Source organism: Pangasianodon hypophthalmus, chromosome 23, assembly GCF_027358585.1.
Source record: "Pangasianodon hypophthalmus isolate fPanHyp1 chromosome 23, fPanHyp1.pri, whole genome shotgun sequence".
NCBI lineage: Eukaryota > Metazoa > Chordata > Actinopteri > Siluriformes > Pangasiidae > Pangasianodon > Pangasianodon hypophthalmus.
The window spans coordinates 2,008,976-2,021,439 of NC_069732.1; the positions used below are offsets into that span (position 1 = coordinate 2,008,976).

Genomic DNA, 12,464 nt, shown 5'->3' on the forward strand with positions numbered 1-12,464 from the left:
TTGACCATGTCCTTTAGTCAGTAAGTAAACTGAACCACCTGCAACATTTCTCACCGCCTTGAGATCCTCTGATTCAGCGTCCTCTGTGTGTGTGGAAGGGGGGGTCATGGGGGAGGTGTTTTTGTGTGTGTGTGTGTGTGTGTGTGTGTGTGTTGTGGGGTGAGGGACATCCCTGACTCACCCAGACGCTTCCCCTTTAGACTGCATTCATCATCCATCTGTCTGAGAGACTTGGCGTAGATGGCAAACTCGATTAGAATTGAATTATTCACTCTCTTTCTGTCTGTCTCTCTGTCTGTCTCTCTGTCTTTATTTTCCCATCTCTGTCTATCTGTCTCTCTCTCTTTTTGTCTCTCTCTCTGTCTGACTTTATTTTCTACTCTCTATCTTTCTCTCCCTCTTTCTGTCTCTCTGTCTGTCTCTCCCTCTTTCTGTCACTCTGTATGTCTGTCTTTATTTGTTACTCTGTCTTCCTCTTCCATTATCTGTTCATCCATTTTCTCTCGCTGGCTCAAAAATCAGCCCTCAGCAGAGCTTAAAAATTCAATCACAGTACACACACACACACACACAGAGATTCGTCTGAAATAGCAGCCTCATTAGCATGAGGGCCAGACTGCCAAATATTTCAAGTGCAGAAAGAAAGAGAAAGACAGAAGACAGATTGATAAAAACACAGACAGACAGACAGACAGATAGATAGATAGATAGATGTACAGTGTGCACACTGAGTCTTAAAAATCTCCAGACAAAACAAAACACACACACACACACACACACAGTCAATAAAGGCTGCACTGAAGAGGAAATGGAAAAAACACAGAGATATCAAGTCAAGTTTGGAACTCTGTACAGGCTGTGTTTGTGTGTGTGTGTGTGTGTGTGTGTAAACGCTAACCTACTGAGTGAAAGATAAACTAGCGAGTGAAAGCTAACTTACTGAGTGAAAGCTAACCTAGCGAGTGAAAGCTAACCTACTGAGTGAAAACTAATCTACTAAGTGAAAGCTAACCTAGCGAGTGAAAGCTAACCTACTGAGTGAAAACTAATCTACTGAGTGAAAGCTAACCTACTGAGTGAAAACTAATCTACTGAGTGAAAGCTAATCTACTAAGTGAAAGCTAACCTACTGAGTGAAAGATAAACTAGCGAGTGAAAGCTAATCTACTGAGTGAAAGCTAATCTACTGAGTGAAAGCTAATCTACTAAGTGAAAGCTAACCTAGCGAGTGAAAGCTAACCTACTGAGTGAAAGCTAACCTAGCGAGTGAAAGCTAACCTACCGAGTGAAAGCTAAGCTACTGAGTGAAAGCTAACCTAGCAAGTGAAAGCTAAGCTACTGAGTGAAAGCTAACCTAGCAAGTGAAAGCTAATATACTGACTGAAAGATAAACTAGCGAGTGAAAGCTAATATACTGAGTGAAAGCTAACCTAGCAAGTGAAAGCTAATATATTGAGTGAAAGATAAACTACCGAGTGAAAGCTAATATACTGAGTGAAAGCTAACCTAGCAAGTGAAAGCTAATATACTGAGTGAAAGATAAACTAGCGAGTGAAAGCTAACCTACTGAGTGAAAACTAATCTACTGAGTGAAAGCTAAGCTAATGGTAATAGCTACTATTTCATGTTGCTACATGGATCCTAATTTAGTTGCTTGAGAAGCAGAGACTCAGACAGAGAGCTGCCAATCAATTGTGCTCATTATAACATTAGGCCACGCCCATTGGGACAGCCTCAGATCAGTGTTCTCAGTGAGTTTGAGTGTTTTATTGAGTGGTTTTTCTTTTTACTTTTGCTAGAGGTTCAAGAAAACAATCACGTCTCACATCAGACTAAATTTGTCAATTTATTCCATGTGGAAGTTTCACACAAAGGAGATTAGACATGATGATGTATGTGTCTGATTTGGTAAAAGGTGTTTGAGAAACCGAAAGTCTATTGTTGTTGTTTTTTTTGCTAGCTGTAAGATAAACAGTTGTCTGTGGCGCGGTGTGGGTTTAATGCTGCAGGTGTTGAGTCGGTGTGTTGAGGAAACGCATTCCAGACGTATTGAATAATTCACCGCAAACAAGCCGCTGCAGCGCATCGCACAAAAGTAACAATTACGACCGCGCCCGAGGCGATCGCCTCCAACATAAACACGCTGTCACTCAGTGTGCTATAACTGCTAGCTTCCTCCTCCCCCTGAACGACGCGGCGCTCACTGATCCAACGACTGCTACAGAATTCCAGAGTCAGAACAAATAAGATAATTACAGAGTCGTTATCCTGACAGAAGAGGAAACTCTTGCTCAACTGCTGCAGGTCCTGAAGCCACAGCAACGCTTTAAACGCTCCAAAAACACAACCCGGAAAAATATTCAGCTAAAATGAACATTTACAAAACACATTCACGTTTAGGCTAATGTAGCTAACAGACAATGGAAGCTGATAGCATCCAGTTTAGCATCGTTACACAATGCACGTTTAAATCAATACAAAATCACCGCAAAACACACGACACTGTTTTACCCTTTTAATCGTTTTTTCAACATAAAATTAACACACAATACTACACACACTACACACACAGTGTGTGAACTACACACACACTGAATTACACAAACACTGAACTAAACACATACTGAACTACACACAGTGAACTACACACACACACACTTAATTACACATACACTGAACTACACACAGTGAACTACACACACATTGAATTACACACAGTGAACTACACACACTGAGTCACACACACACTGAACTACACACACACTTAATTACACATACACTGAACTACACACACACTTAATTACACATACACTGAACTACACACAGTGAACTACACACACACTGAATTACACATACACTGAACTACACACACTCTGATTTACACACACACACACTGAATTATACACACACTGAACTACACACCCACTGAATTACACACACACATTGAATAGATAGAGATAGACGAGTTAGAGAGAAAAAGAAAAAGAGAAGTAAAAGCTACAAAGAGGAAAAGTGAAAGAAGGAGGACAGACAGACAGACAGAGAGAGAGAGAGAGAGACAGAGAGAGAGAGAGAGAGAGGGAGAGAGAGAGAGAGAGGGAGAGAGAGAGAGAGGAAAAATAGATAAAAACACAGAAGCATGCAGTGAACACCATAAACTCCGGCACTGTTGCTATGGGAAACTGTAACCAAAATTAACTTCATTACATCAAGTGGGTACACACACACACACATACATGCATGCACACACACACACACACACACACACACACACACACACACACACACACACACACACACACATGCACACACATGCACACACACATTATTACTGAGAAATGTAACATTAGTTAAGTTAACCTGTTTGTCAGAGAAATGAATAGAGAGGCTTGTGATGATGTGACATGATCAAGTTTGTGATTGGCTGAATTTAAGCTCCGCCTCCTCGGACCCAGGTGTGCCTGTGGTTTAGCAGATTAGGGACACGCCCCAGGAGTGGTGATTAAAGAGAACAATTAACGAGACTCATTTGTCTTGTAGGTGATTTAAAAGAAAAGTAATTGGGTGTATAATTACACTACAGCTGGTTTTTGTGTGAAATCAGCGCTCTTTATGAGAAGGTTTTCTGAATCAGTGTGATCACATAAACACAAACGTTCTTCAGAATGAGTTTGAGGTAATAAGGAGATTTCTTCTGTCCATTTAGTTTGCGTTACTCCATCGGCGTATTACTACCATATTTGTCTAACTGTCCCTTGAGTTTGGCATCCTCTTATTGGTGGATTTTAGATGAGCATTGTAGCAGTGTGTGTGTTCAAGGTCATTATACACTGCTTTTCATCTCTAGGTCTTTAGCTGATACCTGTAGTGTGTAATACCTGAGTAAGTGTGTCTTTTGAAAAGCAGCAGGATAAAAAGACAAAGCCTGCAGACGAAGCCTCGCTCTCTGCGAAAGAAGCCTCGCATTGGGCGAATGAAGCCCGGCTTAGAGGAAAGAAGCCTCAGTTTTCCGCCATCTTCAGGACAGAGGAGTTTACGCTTCTTTGTGATTCTCTGTAACATGACAAGCTGCGCTTTTTTGTTTTATTAACTTCAATAGAGAGAAAACAGAGAGGCTGGTGAGGGAACGACTGTTTATAGCTGCTATAACATACGTGACAACAGTAACTAACGTGTTTCAATATTAAACGTAACTATAAACAGATAAAAAGTATGACGTGTTGTTCTTTAATAAATAAAGGTTTTAATAGTTGTCAGATTGCTGTGGTATAAGAGGAATAAAACACTTGGGGACGCGCTGTTATAGGAAATTAATCACCTTCAGGGTGGTGATGGTAACTCCACTTCATCACGTCTTATAACAGCACCTCACCGTGGTTTACCACTTACTGCTTTAAAGAAATATGCTGATGATGTCATATTACATCAATTACAAGCTAACTCACCTAAACACACACACACACACACACACACACACCTGACTCATCGAAGCCTGGCTGTGCTGACAGCATCCTTTCCCCTTTCACTGTTAGATGACTCATGGCTTAATTAATAACACACACACACACACACACTCATTACACCGCTGTCCGCTCGGATAAAGGCAACACACACCAAGCAGCAGGGCTTCCTCAGGTCAACAGCATCTGTGTGTGTGTGTGTGTGTGTGATGAGCTGTGACTCAGTGTAACCTCTCTGTCTGTATTACTGTCAATCCTCAGTGTCTCTGTATCTTATTACTGTGTGACACACACACACACACACACACACACACACACACACAGACACACAGATGGAATGACACAGCAACCACCGCATTCACCATCCCATTTCACCTCAGACAGAGAGAGAGAGAGAGAAAGGGAGAGAGAGAGAGAGAGAGGGAGACAGAGAGAGAGAGAGACACAGAGAGCAAGAGAGAGACAGAGATAGAGAGAGAGAGAGAGAGACAGACAGACAGAGAGAGACAGAGAGAGAGAGAGACAGAGAGAGAGAGAGATAGAGAGAGACAGAGAGAGACACAGAGAGCAAGAGAGAGACAGAGATAGAGACAGAGAGAGAGAGAGACAGAGAGAGAGAGAGAGACAGAGAGAGAGAGAGACAGAGAGAGAGAGAGAGAGACACAGAGAGCAAGAGAGAGACACAGAGAGCAAGAGAGAGACAGAGATAGAGACAGAGAGAGAGAGAGACAGACAGACAGAGAGAGACAGAGAGAGAGAGAGAGAGACACAGAGAGCAAGAGAGAGACAGAGATAGAGACAGAGAGAGAGAGAGACAGAGAGAGAGAGACACAGAGAGCAAGAGATAGAGAGAGAGAGAGAGAGAGAGAGAGAGAGAGAGAGACAGACAGAGAGAGCGAGCGAGAGAGAGACAGAGATAGAGACAGGCAGAGAGACAGAGACAGAGCGAGAGAGAGACAGAGATAGAGACAGAGCAAGAGAGAGACAGAGATAGAGACAGAGAGAGAATCAGAGAGACAGGCAGAGAGACAGAGACAGAGCGAGAGAGAGACAGAGATAGAGACAGAGCAAGAGAGAGACAGAGATAGAGACAGAAAAAATAGTATCTTTAAACAAAATAAACAAAACAATTTACACCGATCATCCTGTTCAAAAGTTTACACCCCCCTGGCTCCATGTTGCCTTCTTGAGCATCAGTGAATGTTTGCAGCTTTTGTAATAGTCGTGTTCGAGTCGCTCAGTTTGTCCTCAGTGTGAAAAGATGGATCTCAGCATCATATAGCTGCTGCTGGAAAGGAGTCAAATACGCAGAAGATGGTGGAAAAGCAGAGAAGGTGCAGGAGCTGGAGGATTTTTCCGAAGAACAGTGTGCAGTTTAACTGCTCAGGACAAACAAGAGACTCATGAGTAACTATCATGAAACATAAAAACAGTCGCTGATCATCAGGAAACACACACAGTATTAAGAAGCGAGCGTATGGAAACTTCTGAACTGGTTGATTTGTGTAAATTCAGTTATTATTGTTTCTCGTGGACTTTATGGAAACGTATGCTGTGTGAAATCACTTATTCAGGGCAGAAGTAAATAAAAAACAAAACGATAATGTTATGATCCCCTTATTTTTCTTTTAAATTATTAACATTTTGCAGATTCTGCAAGGCATATGTAAACTTACAGCCACAACTGTATATATGTTTTTGTGTGTGTGTGTGTGTTTGTGTGTGTGTATGTGTGTGTGTGTAAGCAAAACAGGGAAAAAAAAAAAAAACACTGTGAACATCTTTTTTGAATTTTATTTTATTTGTTCACTTCATGACAGTCAAAATGGAGGATGGAGGACGCAACCATAGCAACGATGCGGATTTTCCGCCATCTTCCACACACCATGAAAATAAATCAACTCTGAGAGCTGAAGTTTAAATATCAGACACAAAACTGTAACAGATGAGGTAAAAGCTGAGCCTTCGGTTTTACACACAGGAAAAAACAAGAAAAAACAAGAGGTTCTCTTATAAATATCAGAAAATCCTGATGATTGCATTGATCCTAATCGAGGTGTTTAATCAGATTTAATCGGATTAAACCATCTCTGCGTTGCTGAAGCTGCGGTCTGTAACATTTACATCACATGTAACATTCATAGAAATTGATGCAGCTTTTTATTTTTAAATATTTCCAACAAAATACAAAAAGTGGTGATTCAACACATCTCGCAAGTTTCTTTCTTTTCAGCCCAGAAATGAGCCCCGCCCCCAGTTCATACAGAGCTACCTGGCTCCGCCCACTTTCCTTAAAAGGAATACATATACAGACATAGTTTCAGTCAAGAGAGAAACGGAGAGAGACACACAGACACACACTGAGAGACGAACAGAGAGAGAGAGAGAGAGATACGGAGAGAGAGGGATACACAGACACACTGAGAGATGGAGAAAAACAGAGAGATACAGCTAGAGAGAGATATATACACACACTGAGAGACAGAGAGAGAGATACACAGACACACAGAGACAGAGGGAGAGAGAGAAAGATACACAGAGAGAGCGAGAGAGATAGATACAGAGAAAGAGATACAGAGAGCAAGAGAGAGTATGAGAGAGACCGGAAGAGAGAGGGAAAGATAGAGAGCAAGATAGAGAGAGAGACACAGAGCGAGAGAGAGAGAGAGAGGGAGCGAGACAGAGAGCGAAAGAAAGCGAGAGTGAGAGAGCAAGATAGAGAGAGAACAAGAGAGATACACAGAGAGAGATAGCGAGAGTAAGACAGAGAGAGCAAAAGAGACACAGAGAGAGAGATAGAGAGAGCAAGAGAGACAGAGAGAGAGATACAGAGAGATACAAAGAGAGAAATATTAATTAACATTAAGACACTAATTTCTGTATGTTGTATTGTAACACGAGTTAGCGTATATAACAACAGATTAACGCAAGCTCGCTACGTTTATCGGTTTCCAGCTTTTTATGTCAAACTGATTTCATGCTGTATATGAATAAGGACACGTGATACGAAGCGGTAGATGTGTTGATTTTTCGGCTAATGAACAGTAACTATAGCATCCGCGAGACACGTCAATACCGCCGCCATCTTGGAAGGGCTCAATTTAAGCGGACTTTTCCCAAAATGCCCTCCCAGTATGGAGGAAGATTTGCAGTTAGATTTGTTATATTAGCGGCTAGCGATATCGTGCTAGCGATGTTGCAGCCCCGCCCTCATACAAACCTATGGAGAGAAAAACAAAAAGGAAGTTTGAGACGGATCCAAATTGTCACCATAATGTTTCTTTTTTTGGTATGAATGGACGATTGAACAGGAAGTGATGTCAGTAGTGCACATCTCACAGGAAAACCTTTATTAATTTATGTTTATAGCTCATTATTTACGTAGCGATGATGTCATCCGTTGGGTTTTTTATTCGTTTTTCTTTCGGAAGCCCACTTTGTCTTTGGTCTCCTGGAGTTTTTCTGTGAACTTGTCCTTGGTTTCTTCGATCCTCTCAGAGAAGCGGTCTCTCGTCTCCTCCATCTTCTCCTGCAGGTACTCTTTAACCGGCGGCGGCGTCGACATGTAGCCGTGTTTACGCAGGTACTTCACCGAGAGAGACGTCCCGCCCAACGTCAGCGTGTAGCGCGCCGGAGTGGCGATCTGCAACACACACACACACACGCGCACACACACACACACACACACACACACACACACACGTCGTGTAGAAATCATCGTCATAAAACTCTTTCACCGATCGGTCAGAAATACGGCAATGAAGAAGTTAAACCTTTAGCAAATGAGCGAGTGTCGAAATCATAAAAATCATCTGAGAACGGAGAACACGGGGAGAACACAGAGAAAATGGAGAGAACATGGAGAACATGGGGAGAACACGGGGAGAACACGGAGAGAACACAGAGAGAACACTGGGAGAACACGGGGAGAACACGGGGAGAACACGGGGAGAACACGGGGAGAACACGGAGAGAACACAGAGAGAACACGGGGAGAACACGGGGAGAACACGGAGAGAACACGGGGAGAACACGGGGAGAACACGGAGAGAACACGGGGAGAACACGGGGAGAACACGGAGAGAACACGGGGAGAACACGGAGAGAACACAGAGAGAACACGGGGAGAACACGGGGAGAACACGGAGAGAACACGGGGAGAACACGGGGAGAACACGGAGAGAACACGGGGAGAACACGGGGAGAACACAGGAGAACGGAGAACACTGAGAATACGGAGAGAATACGGAGAGAACACGGAGAACGTGAACATGGAGAGAACACGGAGAGAACATGTGAACACAGAGAGAACACTGAGAACACAAAGAGAACACAGAGGGAACACTGAGAGAACATGGAGAACATGTGAACACTGAGAGAACACTGAGAGAACACAAAGAGAACACAAAGAGAACACAGAGGGAACACAGAGGGAACACAGAGGGAACACAGAGGGAACACAGAGGGAACACAGTGATTTGGCTCACACAAAAAAAAAAAAAACGCCATACATTTGATTCACTTCCTGCAGTCGAGGTGATTCGACTCTGAACACTAAAACTAGCACGCTAAACTCCGCCCCTAATTTGTATTTTTTTTTTCACAACACTGTATCTGTTTTATTCGTTTCGCTCGCACACTCCACACTGTTCTCTGATTGGTCAGGAGTTTAGTGGGGCTTTTATTGGACACTTCTGATTGGTTGTCAGTGAGGTTATTTCCAGTATGCTCAGACCTGTTACCACGGTAACACACCAGTTCTATTCTTCCTGGGGATAAAAAATATTCCTTAAAACATAAGTAATAAAAAGAGGAAACAAATCTGTGCACAACTTTAACTATCAAATAAATTCTGTAAATAAAATCTGTAACAGTTGGTTGTTCATCATCTCTGTGCGCTAATACTAAAATATACCTGAACTGGACAAATACTGAAAGTGAAACTAACGTTACCGTGGTGACGAAAGCGATAAACATCATTACGATGAAGACCTTCATAAAAACTCACGAGTAATATTTCAGATTTACTTTTTAGCTAATATTCCTTTAATGGATCCTTTAAAGATTTAGGAATTCATAGCTGTGTGTGTGTGTGTGTGTGTGTGTGTGTGTGTGTGTGTGTGTGGGCCAATCACCATTTTTTCTGCTCAGTGACATCATCACTGAGGTCATTTCCAGGTCAAATTAGATCCGAAAAATATGGGGAAAAAATTCATAATAGAAAAGTTCATGTTTTGAGTTATTTTTAAACTGTATAATAATGAAAAGTGAATAAAGTTCTAAAGTAAACGTGATGGAGGCCGCGTTAGTGCACAAAATGAGGGAAACACTTCAGGACGGATCACGTTTTGGATTTTTTAACACTGCTCGGGACTGGAAATGCAGAAATTTAAATTTCCATACAGAATTTCTGGAGCTGCAGAAGAACCCAGAGCTCAAATCCAGAGCAGTTCAGTGAGTGTGAACGCTACAAAACAAAAAAAGGAACCAAAAGCATCAGGAGATCGTTTATCACTGCACAAAGGAGCTCAGAAACTTCTGTTTGAGGAAAGATTTTCAATAAACATTTTGTCTTCATGGTTCTCGCTTTCTAAACAGGTTCTCCTCAGGAGCTTTCCTGGTCCATCTCTATGTCATAGGGTTCCACATACAACCGTCAAGCATTCCACTACAGGAGCAAGGTGAAGAACCTGTGAAGAACCTGCACTACACTTTACTGTTGTAGTTACTGATAATAACCACTAGATGGAGAAACTCTACTAAAACTACAAAGTGTCCAGAAAGTTTAACAAAACTTTAGCAAAATGTCTTCCAAAATTTTTCATACTTAATTTATATTATACATATATTTTTTTTCAGATAGACTTTAAGAACGCCTTTGAGAATCAGCTTATTAAACACTTACATCTCAACATGACTTTGCTGATTGGCTTTTTTTTTCTTTTTTTTTTTTTAAATGTTGCCTCAGAGTAAAGGTTTTGAAAAAAAACGTGAACTTTAGTAAAAGATTGCAAACAAAAAATAATAATTAATAAAAAACAGACGCATAGAGCACAACTTGATCAAGGACATGACCAGGTTTAAAACAAACAAACAAACAAACAAAAAACAAACAAACAAACAAACAAACCCAGTTCAAAATAAAATGCTCTGTTGTATGGTTCTACCTGGAACCTGTAAGAGGTTCCTGAAAAGGTTGCCTTGTCAGAAACGAGTGTGTAGAGAAGAGAAGGAGAGGATGATAGGATCAGGCTACGCTGATGATGTCTGACCTTGTACATGGCGTACGCAGTCAGCGCGTAGCCGCTCTGGGAATTCTCCAGGAGTTTCACCAGTTTATCGGGAAATCCGATGTACTCCAGGAACGGCACCACGTTCACTCCTCTGAGGAGAAAAAAGAGAAACCAGTGAGCAGGGAACAGGTTTAGTGACACACGCGGGACGTGTAATCGTGAATGTTCCTGCTCACTTCATGGCAGCGTAGTAAAAGCCGCTGAACCACATGCAGGACGTGAGCAGGTGCACCGGGATCATCACTTTCCCGTACTGCTTAAAGGTTCTCTTGAATCTCTGAGCGAGACCCATGGACTGGTCCTGAAGAGGATCTGCGTCCGCCGAGTCGTCCTGTCCGGGCTGAGCGTCTCCGGGCGGGGTTCTCCGAGGAGCCGAGGACGAGGAGGAGGAAGAGGCGCAGATCCAGCGTGTTCCCGATCCCAGCCGGGTCTGACACACAGCGAGAGAGTCGCAGGATGAGCGCGTCCAGACCCGAGAGGGCGGGACGAACCGCCGGAGCTCCCGAACACACAGGAAACGCATCATCACGCTCCGCTTATCAGCAACGACGTCTCTGAGGGGATCAGAGAGGAGACACAAGGGACTGACACAGGACGCAAATAAATCAGTTTAACTGTGAATTACATTCTAAATCATAATAATAATAATAATAATAATAATAATAATAATAATAATAACACATTTACACATTTATTCCACGTATCACTGGAGGAAGAGTGACAGCATCGTGGGACATATATATTATTTAAAAATAAAATTAACAATTAAAACAGCAGCAAAACAGCATCTATGTTGTGGCTTTAACTTTAACATTCAAAGGTTTAATGGGTTAAAAAGAGAAAAAAATTGAGAGCCATTAAAAATCCTTAAAAAATGCCACAGATCAAAGAAACATAAAACAGATTTTCTAGTTTTTATATGTGCAATCATATTATTTATACAATAAGTAACTATTTCTTTTTTTAATTTATTGTATCAGCATTCTGGTTGTACTATTAATATCACATCTAATGAGTTAATTTCTTTGTTAATAGCTCTAAAAAATAAATGTGAATAATTTGTGTATTAAAAAAACAGAAAGTGGGGAAAGTGACAGTATCCTGGCTGTGCTGTTAAAATCTCATGGGTTCAGTGGTATTATTTTTTATTAAAATAAATTTTCTATTATTATTGTTATTGTTGTTGTTGTTGTTGTTGTGGGTAAAAACAGCCTGGTTGTGGCTTTAATCTTCTCATCAAATGGTAATAAAAATAAACAACATAAACAATAAATAAATAATAATCATTCTCCCTTCCTCCTTTTTCCTATAATCACTGTTTAGTGTAGAGCTACTGTAATATCTAACTCACACATGCACAAAACCCCAAAACAACACAATTCTTATAAATACTAATCATTAATAATCATGATTTTGTGCAGTAATAACACGCACGAGTCCAGGGAAGTTTCCTGATCTTACGTCAGCCAGCATTATTATGCTAAAAATCATTAAAAACACAAAAGTCCACAAATTACTCAGCATTACTAAAACACCGGATGTTTACATACATGTGTAGTCCACTTCCGCATTTTATATTATAAATTTCTTTCACCAAAAAGAGACTTAAAAACAAACAATGTGCAATTTTCAGTTTTCAGCCATCAGCCATGTTCCTTCTGTCATTCAAACACTCAGAGCGACGCAGCAAGCGGGACTCATGTGCAAAGCA

General features: G+C 41.4%; 1 protein-coding gene across 2 annotated transcripts; it reads right to left on the reverse strand.

Moving 5' to 3' along the window:
- Window positions 1-6,603: 6,603 nt before the first annotated feature.
- On the reverse strand, window positions 6,604-12,464 carry fam210aa (family with sequence similarity 210 member Aa). Of its 2 annotated transcripts, XM_053228703.1 has the most exons (5): window positions 12,304-12,464; window positions 10,930-11,307; window positions 10,733-10,844; window positions 7,842-8,103; window positions 6,604-7,680 (listed from the first exon to the last, which is right to left on the reverse strand). In XM_053228703.1, the coding sequence occupies exons 2-4, from the start codon at window positions 11,277-11,279 to the stop codon at window positions 7,870-7,872; spliced, it is 696 nt and encodes a 231-aa protein (XP_053084678.1). In that variant the 5' UTR covers window positions 11,280-11,307; window positions 12,304-12,464; the 3' UTR covers window positions 6,604-7,680; window positions 7,842-7,869. The 2 variants fall into 2 exon arrangements, with proteins under 2 accessions (XP_053084678.1, XP_026801778.2); XM_026945977.3 differs by having other exon boundaries at window positions 6,604-8,103.